The sequence below is a fragment of the Anabrus simplex genome, chromosome 7 (genome assembly GCF_040414725.1).
Source record: "Anabrus simplex isolate iqAnaSimp1 chromosome 7, ASM4041472v1, whole genome shotgun sequence".
In the NCBI taxonomy this organism is placed as follows: Eukaryota; Metazoa; Arthropoda; class Insecta; order Orthoptera; family Tettigoniidae; genus Anabrus; species Anabrus simplex.
Genome location: NC_090271.1, coordinates 171806433 through 171828983, shown reverse-complemented (window position 1 = coordinate 171828983; position 22551 = coordinate 171806433). Strand labels below are relative to the sequence as shown.

Below are 22551 nucleotides of genomic sequence, written 5' to 3'. Positions count from 1 at the left end.
CTAAAAATCTTAAAAATGAAATAACTTCACCGGTGGTGTTGACAGAAAACTTGGAGATACCTCTTAGCAACATTGCCAATGGATGAGGCAAGCTGCTAAACCCGGGTGACATAGTAGGTAGAGGTTTCAGGGGCAAAGAAGTTAATTCAGAACGGATGTTACTCAACGATGCACGGCGTTCAGGCTCGTTGTCCAATGGGGCAGAGATAGTTTGAGCAGTGGGGGTTTTCCTATTTACTTCTCCCTTAGGAGACTCTTCCTCGCTACCTACATTCACTATGGTGGGTTGATCAGATTTGGGAGGAATTTCCCCAGTTAACAATTGAGTGACTTTACTAGACAATTCAGAAATAGTTTCAAGGAGCGTATTAGCTTCCTTCCTCTGAACGTCATTCACCTTTAGAGACAACAGATCATTAACTCTATTTGAAAAATGATATAGCCTGCCTTGCACACGCTTAATTTGATTAGGAGACGGATCATTTTCATCAAAAAAACTAACGACCGATGCTAGCCCAGTAATGTTCTCGACGATCGTGGAAAGAGAGTCATCAATTTCTTTCTCTCCCAAATTGGGGATGGAAATGGGCAAATCAAGGGAGTCTCTAAGCTTGTTAGTATCGATAGCAACCGTGCCTCCAGATTGCACGTTTCTAATAGTTAATTCGTAGATCAACTCCTCTTTGCGCAAGTAGTTAAGGAGGAGAACATCGCGAGGGCCGGGCATGATAACAGAAAAATTTTGAAAAACCTCAATAAAAAATTTCCAGCAACTGAGAAAATGGTTAGAGTTCGGATCAAAACAGAGTTTAGCCGTCAAAAGGGGCTAAATTGAGACCCATGTAACCACGCTCTGCTACCACTTGTTACCGTTTTTGGTGGTAGTTATGCATGAAAGAAGGTGCTGGGTGGTGAAGGTGTCTCAAGCTACTAAAGTGAAATTAATTTTAAAATTTAACAAGGTTATATTTTCTTTTCAAAATTAGGTAACAACAAATTGAACAGGTACTTAGTAGCCAAAATACGATTGTCAATTACATTTACATAGGTACCCCATTTGGGGCTTCAAAAGGTCAGAAACATAATTCTTGAGCCATGAGCCCAACCTTACAATGAACACCATACAACAAAGGGGCCGAAAACCCCCAAACATGCCAGAAACACCGGCTTCCAATTACATCCAAAAGCCTCCTTGAGGCAGAAACACAATTTTCAAAAGGGCAACTTCCCCTTAAAATACAAGCCTATCATAGGCCATTCCGAACTCCACCTTTAAGCCGTCCTCCAAGGACATATACACAGGAGCAAAATACCCAATCTACTGAGGTCTGTTAAATGACAAGAAAGTTAATACATGACCTCTAAAATCACAATTTGAGAGGAGGCGAACTTGCACTCCTAATACACTTTGTCTTTAAGACCTACTTTGGCTCTAAGGCCACTGATGCAAGGGCTAATCCCATACTACCGAGGTGACTTAAGAAACTGCTAACTTACATTACTGAAGAATAGGTTGCGAAAAATAAGTTCACCTCAAACAATGTGAGTGGGAGCTCGAGAGGGTTAACACTCTCTATCCCAATATGTCGCTTTACAAGAGAATAGAAGAAAAGAGAAGTTACATTTTAGGAAAAGGTTACCTAGGGGAACGCTTAGAACCTGCCCCGAAAGTTAAACTGCTGAGCTGGCAAAGAAAAAAAATTATTAATCGGCCATTACCTTATTGTTGACCGCTGCCGAGGAAAGAGGCGCTTCCCGCCTCCTGCTATGTACTTAATACACTGAAAGATGGAACAGAAGTGGCCCGGAGAGCCTAAAATCAGCAGTTTAAATACTCTCGCAGAAAGTTCTAGGCGTTAGGGGAAAGAAAACACCCTCCCACAAAGATTTTATGGGTAGGACCCCGCAACAAATTCAAGTTGGGGAAAGATACACCAGATTGGTCAGAAATTAATTGAAGAAATTCGTGATTGGATACATTCAAAACAAGGGGAAGAAAGGGGTAAATATTGCCAACTTAAACAATGACAGAAAGAAATTTAACAAAGAACAAACTCCTGAAACTAAATTTTCTCCAACAAAATAGTTCTTTGACTCCGCACTAGGGTGCACTATTGTTGATCTTCAGTAGTGTCCTCTAGAAGAGAAAGTTCACACTTCTTAATACAAGCAAGACAAAAGTAGGTCGAAAATGACACAGTTCACAAACTCAAAATTTCCAGGTAGTGACATCTTCTGAGAAATTTGGAAATTAAGACCGTAGATAAAGTTCAGACTTCCTCCAGAAGAGGAGTTTCAACTGGCGCAACTTTTAAATAAACGGTGTGGAGGTGTACCGCCCGGTACAATCATAATGGACTACAGATAGAATGGTAACCACTACACATAACACAATGAGATTGAAACTTTGCTTCACATCTTAAGATCTTGTCATTAGTGTGAATGTCAGACTTGTCAAGGACATTGACTAATACGAGAAGGTTGCAGCAAGCAAGGCAGTCATGGCAGATACTTTGTTCAGAGTCAGTGTCCTCTACATTCTATAAGTTGGAGATACTTAAAAATTAATGTTCTTACATCCAATTCACATTGTACATAATAAAAAATAAATTTGCTCACTCTAGAATAGATTACCTACTCATAATGGGATTACAAAGAAACAATGTTAATAATAATCCTTAATACATCAATGATTTTACCTCCAAAATAATGCAAATGCATATAAAATAACAGATAATTTGTATATGTTTGTGAAAAGATATATGGGGAGGGAGAAATGCAGATGCAGAGTTGGCTTCGGCCACACTGGCGGCCATGGTTGGATGGTGTCTCTACGGCTCTGCATACTGACCAACCAACTAAGCAGTGTGAGCTTTGGCTTCCAGTGCCCACTGCTCTACAGCTCTGTATTCAGGAAATGCAGAGGACAGTTTTCTGTGTCCTTTATATACTGCAAGGTCTCGTTTGGTAGAGGGATGTTATGCTTTTCCTTAATATACCTAGGAGATATCTTTCACCAAAATATAAAAATATTGCTGAATAATTGCTGGTATTATAGCACTGCTGGTACCATTTGTGCTCTCACTAATGGTGTTGACTAACTAATTACTAACAGCAAAATATTTCCCTGACAGATGCTGAAAAACCTAGCTATGGTCAAGGGACATTCGTGGCTGTACCTCTGCTAGCAAAGGGTGCTGAGTCTGGAGGTGCTTGGAATGCAGTACTGGATTCTAGCAATGAAGATGTCATTCAAGTACAGGTATGTTAAAGCTACTACAAGAAACACATCATTCTTATTTCTGGCCTTTTCCCATTTTACTTCAGTTGGCATTTGATCTGGATTTGTCCACTGATAAGAGTTTTTTGTTTTTCATTCCTAGGTATGTTTATATATGGTGAATGACTACAACAAACATTTCATTAATTTGTTGAAGAAAGAAATATATCATTCTTTTGTACTTTAAAAACATTTAAATGCAAGTTTAAATTCTAACAACAGTAAAAAAAAAACTGTAATTTTGGACTGATAAAGGTTGACCTCTCTTGTAGTAAAAGTCATAAGAACTTCAATAAATCTAATAAATTAATGGCTGGTACATTGGTATTTAAGAACATCATAGTTCAAATATCTTCACTGCTTCCTTCCGAGTTTGGCGGCAGGCCTTTCAACCATCTCTGCTACTCAGTTCTGTTGCATGCCAATTACTTTATTACATTTTGGTCTTTGCCTCAGTACTTTGCATTCCACATCTTGAAACCCATCTGGCTTCTATTTGATTTTATCCTTGAATATTTTAATCTTACTCATGTGGGTTATTAGCCTACAATGAGCCAGTCTGTTGGGGAAGAACTGCCTGCTTGCTTACAGCCTCCAGACTTTCTGAAGCTTTTCTTTCAGGGAGCTTACCCTTAGTTTTTGGGTCTAACCCTAACCAGAAAGCAGATCATTCCACCAGATCCACATTAGCTATTAATAGGGTTCGGAAGTTCATGAGCTAAAGAAGTACAAAATATGCAAGCAAATATGCTCTAAAAACTAGCTAAATATGACCTAAAATTATAAAACATGACCTAACAACAATCAAGTATGACATGAATTTTAGGGATAGGTAGCAAGTATTAGAATATTACTGACATTAAATGTCTTACATACCAAAATGCGATCAATGATAATATAATCTACTGGAGTGACATCCTATTCAAAGGTGAAAACACACTATCATCACATTCCGTGAGCTCACGCATATGGTGTCACGATCTAACCTGTCCAGAAAGATTTTCTAAAAGACGTCTAAACAGCAGCTCGCTCTTGGAATCAGGTCTTCTAAACCTACTACCTGTCTGTTCCGGAAAAATATATCTACTACACTATTTGGAAATCCTGTGTTTGAAACTCGATGCAGATAGCATGTAGGGCCTACCTTGTTAGCGATGCCTCAATTTAAACAAAAATGCTGAAATTATAACCAAATATGACCTTATATCACTGAAATGACCAAACTATGACCAAAACAATAAAAATGGCCGAAATATGCATTTATATGCAACATCAAATTGCTTTAAATGGGGTCAGGGACCTGTCATTCACACTTATTTTTTCAGATTTAGGATCAAATGAGCTCAGGAGAAATATGACTTTTCCTTCTGATCCTTAGTTATCACTTTTTAAGGTTCTCTTAGGGCTCTCACAGCTACCCTAGTAGTCTGGGGACACAGTTAAGTCCCCATTGTACTTCACCCCTATAGACAGTCCCTTCATGTTGTCGCTCATCTGCCACAGTGTGTGTTAGGGTTAGACTTATGGGAGATGGCTGAAATATTTTTTAAATCTATAGCTCTCTTTAAATATGCCCTTCCAGAGACAGAAATTTTAATATATCTTATTCCTTTATTATATCCTGCAGCTGGTTATTAGTGGATTATGCAGAATATGTGATAACAAAAGACTAAAGGAATGTTTTCAGTATAATAGAATAAGTTTGTATTTTATTTTGAATTTTAGATTACTCCTGCTGCAGACTCCATCATTGGTCAGTGGAAGATGGACATTGATACCAAACTGAAGAACAATGGTGCTGTCAGTTATAGCCATAAGGAGCCTTTCTATATATTGTACAACCCCTGGTGTCGTCGTAAGTAGTTTGTTTCTCTTTACTTGTTGTTTATATCATAGAACTTTCAGAAGACTTACTGAATTAAACTTAATGCATGCAGTTCTAAAACTAGGGCAACAACTAGCAATTTAAAACCTCAAAACAAAGGAAAACCAGAAAAGAATATGTCATCAAGGGAGTTCTTTCCTCAACATATGGGGGAAACATTCTGTTCCAGGCTAGGAAATCATCCAACTAGATCTCCAAATATTCGTATGTAGACAGGTGTCATTCCTACAAACAAACAGAAAATGAAGGAATATTATGATACAAGAACCACAGACATGTAATCCATTTAATTTGGGAATGCTTCAAGACAAGTGATCAGAACTGCATTCATCAGCAATTTCATATAACTTAAGATGTAACATCATAATGATGGAGACAACAACATTGTTTGTTAGACCTAAATTATGCTGTGAAAGACTACCAAACTATCATATATTCACAAGGTCTGTAACCAGTCATTATTAAATGAATAATCAAATTACTATTTATAGTTTCCCTCTTGGAAAGTGAAATACATATAGTAGATTATAATTACATACAAGATGTCCAACTCGTTGGCTGAGCAGTCAGCATACTGGCCTTCGGTTCAGAGGGTCCCGGGTTCGATTCCCGGCTGGTTTGGGGATTTTAACCTTAATTGGTTAATTCCAATGGCACGGAGGCTGGGTGTATGTGTTGTCTTCATCATCATTTCATCCTCATCATGACACGCAGGTCGCCTACAGGCCTGCACCTGGTGAGCTGAACCCATCCTGGGATATCCTGGCACTAAAAGCCATACAACATTTCATTTCATTACATTACATACAAGATGTATAATTTAAAAAGGTTAAAGGGAACTTGAACAGGTGCACTTCCCACATCAAGACTAGTTCAATCACTATCAATCAGTCACTACTGATCTGCATTTAGGGCAGTCGCCCAGGTGGCAGATTCCCTATCTGTTATTTTCCTAGCCTTTTCTTAAATGATTGCAAAAAAATGGAAATTTATTGAACAGTTTCTATAGATTGCTGTATCCATTGAGAAAATTCCACTCAAACTTAGAGGTGCTGTTCATAGGAGCACTTCGCAATACTTCTTTATAGTAGGGGATGAAACTTACACAATATGTGGACTACAGTTGCCTGGCTGATGTTATGATCATGTGCATGATCTTGTGCATGGGTTGATCTCAGTTGAATCAGTCGGTGGAGAAAGGAACTAAGTCATTTTTTCCTAAGTTTTCAGGAGAAACAAAAAGTGAATTATGAATTCAGTACTTCACTGAACAAATTCATTTTTAAGTGCGGCCAGTATCCAGTAATCGGGAGATCGTGGGTTCGAGCCCCACTGTCGGCAGCCCTGAAGATGGTTTTCCGTGGTTTCCCATTTTCACACCAGGCAAATGCCGGGGCTGTACCTTAATTAAGGCCATGGCCGCTTCCTTCCAATTCCTAGGCCTTTCCTATCCCATCGTCGCCGTAAGACATATCTGTGTCGGTGCGACGTAAAACAAATAGAAAAAAAAATTCATTTTTATACCATTTGATATATTGCTTATCGCAATTATTACACACTTAAAAGAACTGATATATTTAATAACGGATTAGAGAAATCATTATTTTTAAATAGTAACATATCTTCTTTTGCCTGTCGCTGTCAGAATTTAATATATTTCAGTTAACTTACTCATGAAGAACATGTATTTTTATCACACAATTATTATTTATTGATCAAATAAGTGAAAATTAACATGAAGTAAACTAAATCAATTGTTTTATTACATGATAATCATGCAAACTGAAAATAAATTACAGTATGGAAAAAAACTAAATATTGTTATGATGCTAAGTGTTTTTCAAAAGAAAAGCCTTATTTCAAAACATGTTTAGATCACATCACAACATGACTAAATCATTACTACTTGTGGTTGGCCACTTCAATATCTTATCATAAAAAGAGCTATATGCCTTCTCCTTGAATGTCCTTCATCAGTTTCTGAATATCTTTGATCTGATTTATGTTTATCTCTTAGAAATTCCAGTACCGTACCTCATTGTTTACCAGGTTAATGGAATGATTAATGCAACCTTTTATAAAAGTAAGGCAGTTACTATTCCAGGTGTTATTGAGTCATATACACTGACGGAAAGAAATATCCAAAGACTATGAAATAACGAATGTAGAATATGGAAATTTTGGCAATATATTTGCGAGGTAACATATTTAATTGATTAAAAGTACAAGACTACAGGTTAAAATCCATGCGAGTAAAGCCATTGCAAATGTGCCATGCTGGTCCATTAATAATTGGTGTAATCGCCCGACTGTTGAATGCAGGCATGCAAACGTGCGTACATTGTGTTGTACAGGTGCCAGATGTCAGCTTATGGAATGGAGTTCCATGTCTGTTGCACTTGGTCGGTCAATACAGGGACGGTTAATGCCAGTTGTGGGTGATGCTGAAGATGTCGTCCAATGATGTCCCATACGTGCTCAATTGGGAACAGATTGGGGGGATCAAGCAGGCCATGGCAACACGTCGACACTCTATAGAGCTCACTGGGTTACAACAGTGGCATGGGGGCGTGCATTATTCTGTTGGAATACACCCCCGGGAATGCTATTTATGAATGACAGCATAACAGGTCGAATCACCAGACAGACATACACATCTGCAGTCAGGGTGTGTGAATTTTATATTTGATAATATCTGCTTAATTACTGCTAACATCTTTTTATCTGTACCAAAGGGAGGTCAGATAGGAAAGATGAAAGCTAGGAGATTAGCACAAGCTAGAAGACTGGCACAAGTACGTACATGGAAAGCAGTGCCACACTCAGCTAGGGGAACCATACTTGCAAGTTGAGAGCCCGTGGTCCCCTTTTTAGTTGCCTCATAAGGCAAGCAGGGGATATGTTGGTGTATTCTACTGCCCCCACCCAAAGGGGGAATTCAGATGTTAGATCACTACAACAACTGAATAAATATTATCTCAACTAAAATTTCCTTTCTATTAAGTAAAATTGTGGTGCTAATACTCACTCTGTTCATTGATTTTATGATGCAGTGAAATAACTTTTTAGGATCAGGAGTCACTTTGTTCTGTATCATGTTCACAGAGGACCAGGTGTACATGGAAGGAGAAGATCTCCGTGCAGAGTATGTCATGGCTGACACAGGCTTGATATGGCGTGGCAGCTACAACCGACTGAGACCTTGTGTCTGGAAGTATGCTCAGTTTGAGAAGGATATCCTAGACTGCACACTGCATCTCCTGTCCAAAGTTGGAAATGTTCCTATCAGTGCACGAGGAGATCCTGTGCGGTCTACAAGAGCTCTGTCGGCTGCGGTAAGGAAAAACTTGCTTTCTTTCTCTCAGACAGTAAAATAATTTCCAAGAATCAGAATATTTAGTACTATCATAATATTAGTCTTCATCTGGGCATGTGAAACATGTGATGCTACTAATCTGATTAGCAAGTGTAAGGACGTATTAAAGGCGGGGGGTCTAGGTGCCCCCATCTCCCAAAATTCCCTTTTTGCAATAGGGTTAGCAATAGAGACTTCTCCCATTGGGATCCTTTTCCCTTTTTATGTTTATCTTGTGTTCTTGGTATGTTTTCATCTTTATCTCATGTCTCTTCCTTTTTTCTGTGTTTATCCGTCTTTCTTCTTATCCTACACCTCCCACACCAAGATTGAAGATCTGTCAGGATGGCCCCTCCCTGAGCATTAATGCTTGTCCTGCTCATGAAGCTGGGAAGCAGAAACCAGTTCTTTCGTGGCTTAAAAGAAATGGATGTTGAAGAACTGTGAGTTTTGAGGATTAAGCCAATCTATTTAAAGATGGCAGTATATGAAGAAGTGGAGATTGTCCTTGCCATTTTCTTTTCTTTGTATTGCTCCCTCTTCCCTTATTGCTTTTGGCCAAGAATGGAAGCTTCAGACGAATCATTATTGCCATCAATCGACGAAAGAAGATGGGAGAAATCAGTGGCCTTGCTTGCTTAAAATCTTTGGGTGTGTACACAGCGCAGACAGTAGATTTTAAAAAACCTATGTATAAGTTGCTCCTCTGTCAGTTAATATGTTAACTGGAGCCCAGTTAGTCTACTTTGTGTCGATTCTCCCAAGCCTTCCCAGCACAAAGTTTCATCCTATTCTATGTTCTTATCACTCTTTATATGAACAGCTTCATTGTTTGGCCAAGAGTTGAAAATTCAAACGAATGAACATTATAACCAATATAATTATGTATTATAATGATCTATACTAATCTGTAAAGAGGTAAAGTATGTTTGTATGTAATGGCTAATCTCAGGAACTACTAAAAATTATTTCACCAATAGAAAGATACATTATCCCTGAGTGCTATAGGCTACATTTTATTTTCAAAACAATTCGAGGTGGGGGGTGGGGGGTCAACATGGGGAGATATAAAAATAGTAGGCTAATATAGGCGAAATATCGAATTTGTCGTACAAGGACGAGATAAAGCTCATTTTAAGCCCCTTGACGCAAAGAACAAAACTCGGTAAGCCCTGTGGGCTCAAAAACCATGTTTTAAGGCCCTAAAACCAACCGTTATTGAGATATTGGCACTACACTACCCCTGCTCTAGGAATCGGATAATGAAATGAACTGCCGTAACCATGGCAACAGCAGCTCCAGTATGCTTACAGCAGCGAGATTATCTACAATATATCACGAAAACCTAACATTTTACAGACATAAAATTTGGTATTTGGAATCTCCTTTAAAATAAAAGAACACAAATTTTTGTTTTCAGAAAATCCACTTAAGAGGTGAGGGTTGAAAAGATGTGATGAAGGAGTTGAATTCTTTAAATGAGGATACATATATCTCAGAAACGGAAGATGTTACAGACGTTAAAATTGGTAGGCTGTACTTGGATTCTCTTTTAAAAATAAATGAACGCACTTATTCTGGAAATCCACTTAAGGGGAGTGACATTTTTTTTAAAGCGGGTGATATTTTAAAATGAGCATCTTCTTCTCTTCTACCAGTTTTCCCACACCTGTGGGGTCACGGATGTGAACTGTGTCGCACATGTGGATTTGACGCTGTTTTTACGACTGGATGCTCTTCCTGACGCCAACCTTATGTGTAGGGATGTAATTACTATTGTGTATGCCTGTTGGGGTTGGTAATGTTATGTGTTGAGTGAATATGAAGAGGAGAGTGTTCGGACAAACACAAAAAACTTGTCCTCGAGCCAGAATAATTAATCACATGCGATTAAAATATCTAGCCCAGCTCGGAATCGAAACCGGAACTTTGTGAACCGAAGGCCTCAACGGTGAACTCCCAGCATAGGAGTGGGGCAGTTTTTAAAATTAGTATATCTACAGTATATCTCATAAGCTTAATATGTTATGGGCGTGAAAATTGGTATTTGTAATCTCCTTTAGAAATAAAGAAACCCCCTTTTTTTTCGACTGTTTCTCACAAGTAGAGTTCCATGTCGCATGTTCCAGTAGCTTGGTCATCTTAGCCCCAAAAGGCAATGCCACAAATGTGGTTTACAAAGAGGTTCTGGCGTAAATGAAATGCAATTTTTCGGTGAGTTTTTATACTTTAGGGATTTTCAGATAATGTCTTGGTGCAGTACCAAGGAACAATTAATTTTTATCAACTTACAAAATCCTTGTGAGCAAAGCCGTGGGTAACAGCTAGTAATAATAATAATAATAATAATAATAATAATAATAATAATAATAATAATAATAATAATAATAATAATAATAATAATAATCGTATGGCCTCAGCTACCATTTGCAGATATTTCAATTTGACACCATCTGGCTGTCTGCTCATCAATTTTGACATTCCATTTTACTCTAGGCCTACTAGATGGCAGACTGAGTAAATCGAAACTCCCTTGGGTGTGTATGGCTGAGATTTAATTAATTTTGTCGGGTAAATACCAAATGTGTCCACCTCTGTGGTGTAGTGGTTAGTGTGATTAGCTGCCACCCCCGGAGGCCTAGGTTGGATTCCCGGCTCTGCCACGAAATTTGAAAAGTGGTATGAGGGCTGGAATGGGGTCAACTCAGCCTCGGCAGGTCAACTGAGTAGAGATAGGTTCGATTCCCACCTCAGCCATCCTAGAAGTGTTTTTCTATGGTTTCCCACTTCTCCTCCAGGCAAAATAATAATAATAATAATAATAATAATAATAATAATAATAATAATAATAATAATAATAATAATAATAATAATAATAATAATAATAATAATAATGGCCACGGCCGCTTCCTTCCCTCTTCCTTGTCTATCCCTTCCAATCTTCCCATCCCCCACCAAGGCCCCTGTTCAGCATAGCAGGTGAGGCCGCCTGAGTGGGGGTACTGGTCATCCTCCCCAGTTGTATCCCCGACCCAGAGTCTCATGCTCCAGGACACTGCTCTTGAGGCGGTAAAGGTGGGATTCCTTGCCGAGTCCAAGGAAAAACCCAACCCTGGAGGATAAGCAGATTAAGAAACAAAGAAAGAAAGATCTTTTCCATGTTGACATCATACGACATGGAGTGTCGAATGGACTTTTTTCCGCCCTTCAAAATTTTGACTACCTCTGTCGGGTTTGAACCCGCTATCCTGGGAAATGCAGGCCGACACTCTACCACTGTTACACAGAGGCAGCTATTATGCATTAGTAGCTATTCTTCTAAATCATCTGTATAGATTATGTCATGACAGATAGGCTAGAATAGACATTCTTAACTAAAGTAGATACATAAAAAGAAAAACTCTATTATTCTGTGCTTTTAGGCAAATGTAATTTAAGCAAACAAACACAGAAACAAAGAAACAAACAAACAAACAACTAAGGTTCATCAATAATAATAATAACAAGAAGTTGCCACTTGCTGATTATCTTTATATTTAACTAATATTTACCTGTGGTTTACCATGAGATAATGACAGTGCTTTAGTGCTTTATGCAAGCAGTATTTGAAGCTTGCCAGTGTGATCAAAGCTGGTCAAAGAGACACATACAACAGTCCCTTGAGCAGGCGGCAAGGAAATCTCAACCTTGTAATAGCGGTTTCCTTTCCTTCTCTTTGTCCCCCTCACCACACAAGAAGGAGGGGTAAATATCACTCATCTCCTTAGCCAAATTCTAGATTGTAAATAATTCCATTTAAGTTACTTTCTGAATGTAATATTGGTAAGATTTACAGTATATATCTTTCACAATTTGCTGTATGTTACTCCGAAACAGATAGGTCTTACATCGACGATGGACAGGAAAGGGCTAAGATTGGGAGAGAATTGACCATGGCCTTGATTTAGGTACAGTCCCAGAATTTGCTTGGTGTGAAAATGTGAAACCAAAACACCATGGAAAATCATATTCAGGACTGCCAACACTGGAGTTCAAACTCACTATCTCCCGAATGCAAGCTGACAGCTATGTGACCCAAACTGTGCAGCCATTCACTCGGTAAAAGATCTTCACAGGGGTAATCACATGAATGGGATTGTAAATAAGGGTTACACATCTCTTCATATGGTTATGAGGATATTTAAGGGTTGTAGTAAGGATGTAAAGGAGAGGGCGTACAAGTCACTGGTAAGATCCGAATTATAGTATGGTTCCAGTATATGGGACCCTTACTAGGATTAGTTTGATTCAAGAATTGGTAAAGGTCCAAAGGGAAGCAGTGTGATTTGTTCTGGGTGATTTCTGACAAGGGAGTAGAGTTGCAAACATATTGGAACCTTTGGAGTGGGAAGACTTGGAAGTAAGGAGACGAATGGCTCGACTAAGCGGTATGCGGAGAGATTGTGTGGAATGACATTAGTACATGAATAAGCTTGAGTGGAGCTTTTAAAAGTAGAAAAGATAAATATGAAGATAAATTTGGAATTCGAGAGGATATTTTTTTTTACTATTTGCTTTACGTCGCACCAACGCAGATAGGTCTTATGGTGACAATGGGATAGGAAAGGCCTAGGAATGGGAAGGAAGCAGCCGTGGCCTTAATTAAGGTACAGCTCCAGGATTTGCCTGGTGTGAAAATGGGAAACCACGGGAAACCACCTTCAGGGCTGCCGACAGTGGGATTCGAACCAACTATCTCCCAGATGCAAGCTCACAGCCACGCGCCCCTAACCGCACGGCCAACTGACCCGGTCAAGAGGATCTGTTAGGACAAATGTTCATTTATAGAAGGAGAAATTAGGGATTGGAATAATTTACCAAGGGAGATGTTTGATAAATTTCAAACTTGGAGGGACTCCACGTGGATGACAGATCTAAATGCAGATCAGCGGTGATTGATTGAAATTCATTATATTTATATTGCCTCCATTAAGTGTCTGATTAAATTTGTGTGTTTAAAGTGTTGCTTACATTATTATACAGAACTGGGAGATGCCACACAGCAACTGGGTAACACTGGAGTTCAGAACTCTGCCACCAGGATTGTGCTTTAGCACACTACATGCATTTATTCTAGAGATGAGAGAATGTACTGACTCTTTTTATACATATTAACAACTTTGAGGTTTCTCAGTCCTGCAACAACTCACCGAAATGTCATAAACAAGCAGGCACTCATTAAAACTTCAATACCTCTTATTGAGAAGCTGCACAACTCTTTCATTCCTGCTCATGCGATTAAAGGCTAGTACATTTCATGAGTTTTAGAAAAAAAGAATTAGACGTTTAAAGTCATCACATTTGTCACAATTGTTTGAAAGAACTTGTTTTTTAATAAAATTGTACAGTTTGTGAGCAAGTTCATCTGAAACATATACTGGACAGCACAGGATATGAATTGCATAACTTGCTCTTGCAACACCACAAATGATATTTAGCTGTGATAATTACAGTGTGAAGAGTGATTTCAATAGCATGGATACAAGATCTTAAATCCATTATATCTCTGAAACCTCCCTTTTATCTGAGATCACTGAAGAAAAGCTCAACATTGTCACTAAATTGTCGATAAATTTCTCGTCAGGACATAATGCATAACTGATACTTATTTAATATCGTATGTATGCTACTGAAGATGAAGTTATTTGTATAAAACAGTACAGGTATCACTAATTTGAGACTGTCATCATTTTGGAGAATTCCTAGCACTTGTCAGTGCATACTAAAGGTATTTAGGTAGAAGAAACCGTCTAGTTGTGCTCACACTGTAATTGTCTTCTCTAAAATGCCTAGTGCAAACCATCAACCTTTCCCAAGGTCCACAGAGTACCTTGTTTAGAAAAGCTAAAAAACTTATTTCTTATTTCTTAAATAACAGAAAATATATGAAATGAAAGGGATTTACAATTTCCCTCACAAGATGTACAAAGTGAACACAGCAATGAACTATTTTTATGGAAATACTCACTAAAACAATCACTCTTTGCAGTGTCAGTACTAAGTTAAACAGGTGCAAAATACTTAAGCTAGAGTGGTACAACGTGATCCTAGCATTCTGGCAGAACTTCATGGAGCATAATTTTTAGCGCAGAACTGCTTCTATTCCTTGTATATAGTGTAGGCAATGGTTTAAAGTTACAAAATTAAAAGCAGAGCATGGTCATTAACTTACTGTGATTTCTTAAATTTCTAGGTAAATTCTCCTGATGATAATGGGGCTGTAATGGGTAACTGGTCAACAGATTTTGGAGGTGGCACTCCTCCTACCAAGTGGGTTGGCAGTATGAAAATTCTTCAGAAGTTCTACAAGGACAAGAAGCCAGTTAAATACGGCCAGTGTTGGGTGTTTGCAGGTGTTCTCACTACACGTAAGTAGCTTCTATAGTCCATTGTTTTGTTTAAAATGGTTATCTGATAAAGAGAGAATTAGATTTGCACTTCATGATAACTGCAGTCTACAGTATGTTTACACACATCAGGCGTGGTTGGAAACAAAAGAGTTGATTTTATAGTAAGTGTTAATAACCAAAATGCATTCAATTTGTAGCCCATAGTGATTGCACAAAAATTCATAGGTAGACCCAGTTAAACAAACATCAGTTTTCCCTTTCCAGCTCTAGCCAGGTTGGGATGTTAATGGACCTTTCCATCTTCCTCTAGCCCACCACCATTGCTGCTCCTCAGCTGTATTCCAGTCCAAGTTCCTTCTTATTATGCTGTTCTTGATCAAGTCCAACCACCTTAATCTAGGTCTACTTCTTGTTCTCCCTCCTTCAATCTTAGCCTCCACCCCCTCCCCCCCCCCCCACCTTACATTTTCTTACCTTTTTAAACCATCTCATTTTATTTCTCTTCATTCTGTTGGAAAGCATTTCCAATTCCATTTTCCTTCCTGACTTCCTCATTTCTTACTTTGTCCTTTCTAGTCTTCCCAATCATACTTAAACCATATTTAAAAAATATTTTACAGTTCAAACTGGGAATATGTAACTTATTAAAAAAAAAAAAGAAAGAATTCTCCTATCATTGCTGGCAGCAAATTTATCAAAACACACAGAAAACAAGACAGAGTATTCTTGACATGACAACTGCACAACTAGTTATGATTTTCAAACATAAAAATGTTAAAAACACCAACCAGTCATGATTTTCAAACATAAAAATGTCAAAAATTTTATTAAAATTACTATTGTTTGTGGAAGTTAAATAGCTGGTGTTGGTCTTTCACACCTTTTAATCTCTATTTTCTCCTCTAAGAGCTGTGATAAAATGTATGCAATTGCAAAATATTTATTAAATTCATCTACATTCACTTGAAATAAATTTTTCTATTATAATTAGCACTTCACAACAAGGCATGATAGGAGGAACAGCAGCAAACAGCATTACAGCATAAAAACACGGTACTACCATACTGGTAACCATAATATTGGCATAACAGTCGAAGTTTACAGAAAGCGATGCTAGGCATGGTGCGATGGTGAAAAAGAGAGCACCGAGATTTAAGAGCACGGCTATGGGCAGAGTCATGGGGTATACACTCCACAATATATTAAGTGCAAGTGAAGCACATCTCCAAACTTTCCTTCTGCACTTACCCCTCAGCAGTCATCTCACCCGTAGGAAAAGCAGTGCTAACAAGGCTGGTACAGATGAATGGACACATAAGTCTTTTGCAGATAATGAGGGGATTTATTAATAAGTTTTGTGGATATGGTAAACAAAATTGAAGTAGTTACTAATAGTTATTGCTTGCAATATTGGTCGTAAAATTTTGGTGTAGTGCTAACTTGCTACTCCCTTCTCTAGCTGTCCCTTGTCAACAACATTCTCTTGCTTTTCTCTATGCTTTTTTTCACTCCATAATTACCAATATTCTCACACAACACATATAGTTGACTTTGTACTTCTTCTCAATTGGTTCCTACACTACAGCATCATCTGCAAACATCACCTTTATCTCTCGGTCCCCATATTTTTCCTTTATTTCTTTCACAATTTCCTCCATTTCCACCATGAACAAAAATTGTGACAGCATACTTCCTCGTCTCAGTCCAGTTACATTTTGAAATCATTCTGCCCTTCCCACAGGGGTCTAGACACTGCTGCAATAATTATTGGACATTGCTTGCACATATTTCATCATTCATTTTCCAAATTCTTTGCTTTATGACATTCCTTACCTTTGCTCTATGTTATCATATGTCTTTCCTAACTGAGGAATGTCATCACAATTCTGCACTCCCATGCTTTTCCAAAAGCTGTCTCATACTGAAAATGGTATCTAGTGTTGGTCTTCCCTTTTTAAAGGCATATTGCACTTATTTTAATTGTCCTTCCATCCTTATTCTCATTCACCTATCTAGTACCTACCCTTTCAATTATTTTTGCTACTTAAACAATATTCATTGTAAATATAATCTTAATTCATAATGCATACTAATACACACCAGTAACTTAATTTCATGTGGCTAATGCTAGCCTGGTACAGCCTTTATAAGGCAGACTCTCCATCTTGGGTGGGTGGCATCTGCCAGGTACGGTAAACTGTGTGTTATTGTGATGGGGGATAGTGTTGTGTGTAGTGTATGAGTTGCAGTGAAATTGGGTACCTAGGACCCAGTCTCAATCCAAAGGAATTAATCAGTAAAATCAAAATCTCCAACCTGGCTGGGAAGCAAACCTAGGCACCTCTGATCTGAAAGTTGCAATGCTGATCATTCAGCCAAGGAGCCAGACAGTGCATTCTGTTATGAAGTAGTTGTTAAATTTCTTTACCCCTTTCAGACCTGAAAGAAAACTGGCGGTGTGAATTTTTGTTTGTACGTCAAAAACTGACTAAAATGCTCTTAAATACATGTATTTTTAGTTTATTCTACGAAATAAAAATTAACATCTGAAGAAAAACACCCACACAATTGTGTGTGTCAGGACTTAATTCACTACTTACAAAAAAGAAAAATTACCTCAATGCATATGAATATACATATGTATATGATCAAATGTTCTATTTTACAGTGGGGAATAATTTAAAACAATTAAATCTTCATTCAAACACAAGTAAACGTTACATTTTCTATATTGAGTAAGAGTTTTGCTTTTACTGCCCTTTAGACAGCAGCAACTTGTCGTCAGACCTGAAAGAAATCTGGAGGTGTCAAAACGTCAAAAACTTACTAAAATGCTCTCAAATATATGTTTTTACAGTTTATTTTACAAAATAAGAATTATGGGCTGAAAAACAGAACCCACACAATTGTGCATGTCAGGACTTCATTCACTACTTGCAAAAAATAAAAAAATAAAAAAATTCAACTCAGAACATGTGAATATGCACATGTACATGATCAAATGTTCTATTTTACAGTGTGGAATGATTTTAAACAATTAAAATCTTATACATTACATTTCTCATGTAGAGTACGAGTTTTGCTTTCACAGTCCTTTTTGTGACAGCACCCAGCATTCCTGCATGCATTGCCTGTAAGAAAACCTAGCCCACACATATGTGCGTATCAACATTCAAAACCTCATGGTATTACGTACGATCTTGTAAGTTCACAATTTACATTTGCTACACAATTTACATACTTCATTGATTATATTCTGATATTCAGTAAAGCTTCTAGATTAATATGAATGCAATAAATAAATACTTACTTTAGGCATTACTGCTTCCCACCATCTTGCTAATGAACTGTATTTTTAAACTCTTCTTCCTGTCCCCTGGTGGTCAAGTACTAAATAAAAACAGCTGAAGTACATGCTATGTGTCCCGCACAAGCACTGCAGTCTGGTCTAGTGCCAAGAAAACATCAAATAAGCTCAGACATAAATAAAATATGAACCCGCACAATTGTGCGTACACGGTCTGAAAGGGATATTCTATTACTTTTCTGATTTACTTTCTGTTGTATTACAGTTTGCCGTGCGCTGGGTATTCCTTGCCGTCCAGTAACTACCTTCTCCTCTGCTCATGATACCCAGAACAGCTTGACAGTAGACTACTTTATAGACGAGGAAGGTGAGGTCATGGAGGAACTTAACAGTGATTCAGTATGGAACTATCATCTGTGGAATGAAGCATGGATGGAGAGGCCTGATTTGTACCAAGGAGGAGAATATGGAGGCTGGCAGGCCATAGATGCTACCCCACAGGAGTTAAGTGATGAGATGTACCGTTGTGGACCAGCATCTGTCGTAGCTGTTAAGCAAGGCGAAGTACTCAGGCCTTACGATGGTGGCTTTGTATTTGCAGAAGTGAATGCTGACAAAGTATTCTGGCGTTATGCAGGACCAACACAGCCATTGAAATTGCTCCGTAAGGATATGCTTGGGTAAGTCTTATAAAATTTATTATTATTATTATTATTATTATTATTATTATTATTATTATTATTATTATTATTATTATTATTATTATTATTATTATTATTATTATTATTATTATTATTATAATATTTTGGACTATTTCATGAAAAGCAACTGATCACTGTACAAAAGAATCAACTTAATCCATACTGTGCTTTAGGTGAATTTCAACAAGGGCAGGTGACACTGAATCCATACAAACAGATTTTGCACAGGGGAAAGCAATTCAAGCAAGACCAAAGAGGAAGTAACTCACTCTGCAGAATTGGCTGCACATCATCGCTAAGGAAACAGAAATGTATAATGTTGAAAATAGAAAACTTGATTACATGCGACCAGTAGGTCAAAAGATCGGGTTATAATAATGAACAAATTTAAGATTAATTCTGAATTACTGGTACTGAAAAAAAAAAAAAGAAAGGAAATGTTGTTTTACTCTGCAACAACATAAAATGTATTTAAACTGTTCAATGAATTTAAATATAAAGCTACTCCTATTTATTTTTTTTCCAACTCACATACACTTATTTTAGAAAACTATCATTAGAAGATAAGGGTTTTGGAAAAAAAAATTAAGTAGAACATCTGAATATAAGGAAAAATGACTGTTGGGAACACTGGGGTGTAGTAAAAATGATAAGGAATCCTATAGTGCACTATTTATTAAATCATCATTTTGCATGTGCTAGTATGACGCTTCTCTATGCTACTTAACTCGTGTCCGAGCCAAGGAACTCTTCCATTGCTTCACTTCGCTGCGTAATTCAACTTTCTCTCAATAGATGGCAGAATGAATTCCATTTGTGATTTGTGTAGAGATTCTTTGCTTCCATTGTTATATGCTCTTTGCTAATATATATCCATACTGTGCTTGGTAATATTAGTTTGAAGTGGGTTATCTCCAACGATCTAGATCTGGGTAGTGCCAAGCCAAAATAGCAATGCCATACTTAAGCACCCTCTATATAGATTTGTTTACTTACAGTGCATTACTTTTAATAGATAGAATAAAATAACTGCATAAATTAGGTTGTATGTGTGAGGGGCATACAACTGCACAAACAGTTGAAAGAATACAAAGGATGTATCATATTTCAGATAAGTTTTTTAGTAAAGTATACAGTTCTTGGTGATTAGCAGAGTTGTGTTACCTGTATTTGTAACAGTACAGTAGGCGTACTTTGCTTTACTTGTAGGTTCCCTTTGAAAAATAAGGAACTGATAAAACAATGAAAAGTGATAATCCAACGTGCCTAGCAGTGTGGCTCGGATGGTAGAGCACTGGCTCTCTGAGCCCAAGTTGGCAGGTTCGATCCTAACTCAGTCCAGTGGTATTTCGACAGTAGGGGCGGAGGGAGCGAGGGGGGGCAGTCGCCTCCCCCACTTTTTGGAGAAAATATTACATTTTTATTTCATTTTAGCTGGCTGAAACTAGGAATTTAAAAAAAAGTCATTTGTACAAGCCCTGTTATCTTATCAGACAATTCTTTACTTTCTTTAATCATTACCAAAATTATTAGCAGAAATACTCACAAAATGTCCTTCGTCCCAGATAACCGATTTGTATAGCACCACAGCAAATAGTGGAGACTTTGCCTGTGCTATGAGGAAGGGTACCATGGCTATATTTTTTTGCTAAGGTCATAAACACTGAGGTATTATTCACCACCTTACCGCATGCATTCATCAGTCTGTATTGAATAGGTAGACACAGTAAATTTATTCTTGAAAGAATTTTACTTATAGTCTGGACTCTGTCGAAATTTGCTGCGAGAGCATACAAAAACCATTTTGTGGCCTTTTTTTAGTCTTGATGTATATACCTCCCCCCGCCATGCTAAATTCCATAAACCCGGGTACTGTTTGTTGTCTGTATATTTTTTTGTCCCCGTACTTTTAATTCCCAATCACCACTACTATATTTCAAGGTACTTATGTACATCAGTCTTGTGTTGATAGATTTATGGCACGTAAAAGAACACATGAGGGCCAAAATTCCAGCACCTTGGCATCTCCAAAATCTGTAAAAGTAGTAGATAGGTTGAAAAACCGATAACATTATTTATTATTATGTGGGATCATACAGATCGGGAGAGTTGGCTGTGTGATTAAGGGTGCGCAGCTTTGAACTTGCATCCGGGAGATAGTGGATTCAAACCCCACTGTCCGCAGCCCTGAAGATGGTTTTCTGTGGTTTCTCATTTTCACACCAGGCAAATGTTGGGGCTGTACCTTAAAAGGCCACGGCCGCTACCTTCCAACTCCTAAGGCCTTTCTTATCCCATCATCGCCATAAGATCTATCTGTGTCGGTGCGACATAAAGCAAATTGTAATACTAAATTCCCTTCATGGGAATTTAGTATTACCATTTGGAATTGCTAGGCGGGCATTAATTCCACTGTGGAGTTTTATCTCCCGTATGCAGTTATCAGACTGTGCTACATAAGTAGCTTCTGATAAGTTCACCTGCATACACCCCAGCATCAGTGGGTAGGGTCTGACACATCCCACTCTGACGAGTCTAGTGTCAGACCTAAGACGAAATGCTGGTTAATAGAGCAAACGCCTGAAAAGCCATACATCCAATTTTTGATCTGATAAAGCAAATTGTAAAACAAAACAAAAAAAAAAAGGATCCTACAGAGCAGTAGTGGACAAGATACTTGATGTCCAGTACCATACCTACAATGTTCTGAATTACCTGTTCACATCATCACCTATGCTTACAATATGGAATAATATGAGGACTTTCAGTCCTGAATCACCACTGCCACCAAGTGATTTGGCTACACATTTCAAGACATTTTAGCTTTGCATTAGGAAGATAGTGGGTTCAAATCTCAATGTTCTCAGCCCTGATGGATGGTTTCCCATGGTTTCCCATTTTCACATCAGCCAAATGCTTGGGCCGCTGCACCTTTATTAAGGCCTCGGCACTTTCTTTGTAGATACAGCCCTGTCTTATCCCATCATAGCCATAAAACCTGTGTGAGTCAGTATGACACAAGGCAAATAAAAAGAATTGCCACTACCGGGGTCTTTCTCTAAAAATATGGAATTGAATATTATTCAGATAAATATGAGATTTGATATCATCAACACAAGGAGGCCTGGCCTGTTTTTAAATAATTTTTAATGGTTTATCCAAGAAATTCTTGTTCTGATAATTATTATTAATTCATGTCGTATCGGCCAACTTTGGACCATGTCATTTCAACTGGCTACTTCTGACTTTGATGTCTGTCCAATACTTCCATATGCATTCTCAGTGTCGTTCTTTCCTCTCCTGCATCCATGCCATTCCAGTTTTTAATTTTGGCTTGTCTCGGAAACCATGGTTGCTTGAAGTTTCTTCTTAACACATTGTTATCCAGGTGCGCGCTACTCCATTCTTTCTTGTGGACCGGCAACAGAAGCACACCTAGCATGAGAAGTAGGATGAAATATAAATACATGTAAACGGTTCTAGGACTCTGTTTTCATCTTTATTTGTCCATCCATCAACCTCACTGTCACTACTATCACTGGCATCTTTACTCGTATTATTGTCGCCGTCAACAGACTCGTCTGAACTGAATGTCGCACTTTCACTTTCGCGTGCATATTTTGATGTTGACGAA

At 38.0% G+C, this 22551-nt stretch overlaps 1 protein-coding gene across 1 annotated transcript in view; it reads left to right on the top strand.

Annotated features, from left to right (window-relative positions):
- Tg (Transglutaminase) overlaps positions 1–22551 on the top strand; it is a 209076-nt gene that overhangs the window by 169564 nt on the left and 16961 nt on the right. Inside the window, exons 3-7 of the mRNA XM_067151446.2 lie at positions 3135–3262; positions 5006–5135; positions 8271–8500; positions 14753–14927; positions 18482–18896. Coding sequence (XP_067007547.1) covers positions 3135–3262; positions 5006–5135; positions 8271–8500; positions 14753–14927; positions 18482–18896 — 1078 coding nt within the window. The remainder of the gene's footprint in view (positions 1–3134; positions 3263–5005; positions 5136–8270; positions 8501–14752; positions 14928–18481; positions 18897–22551) is intronic.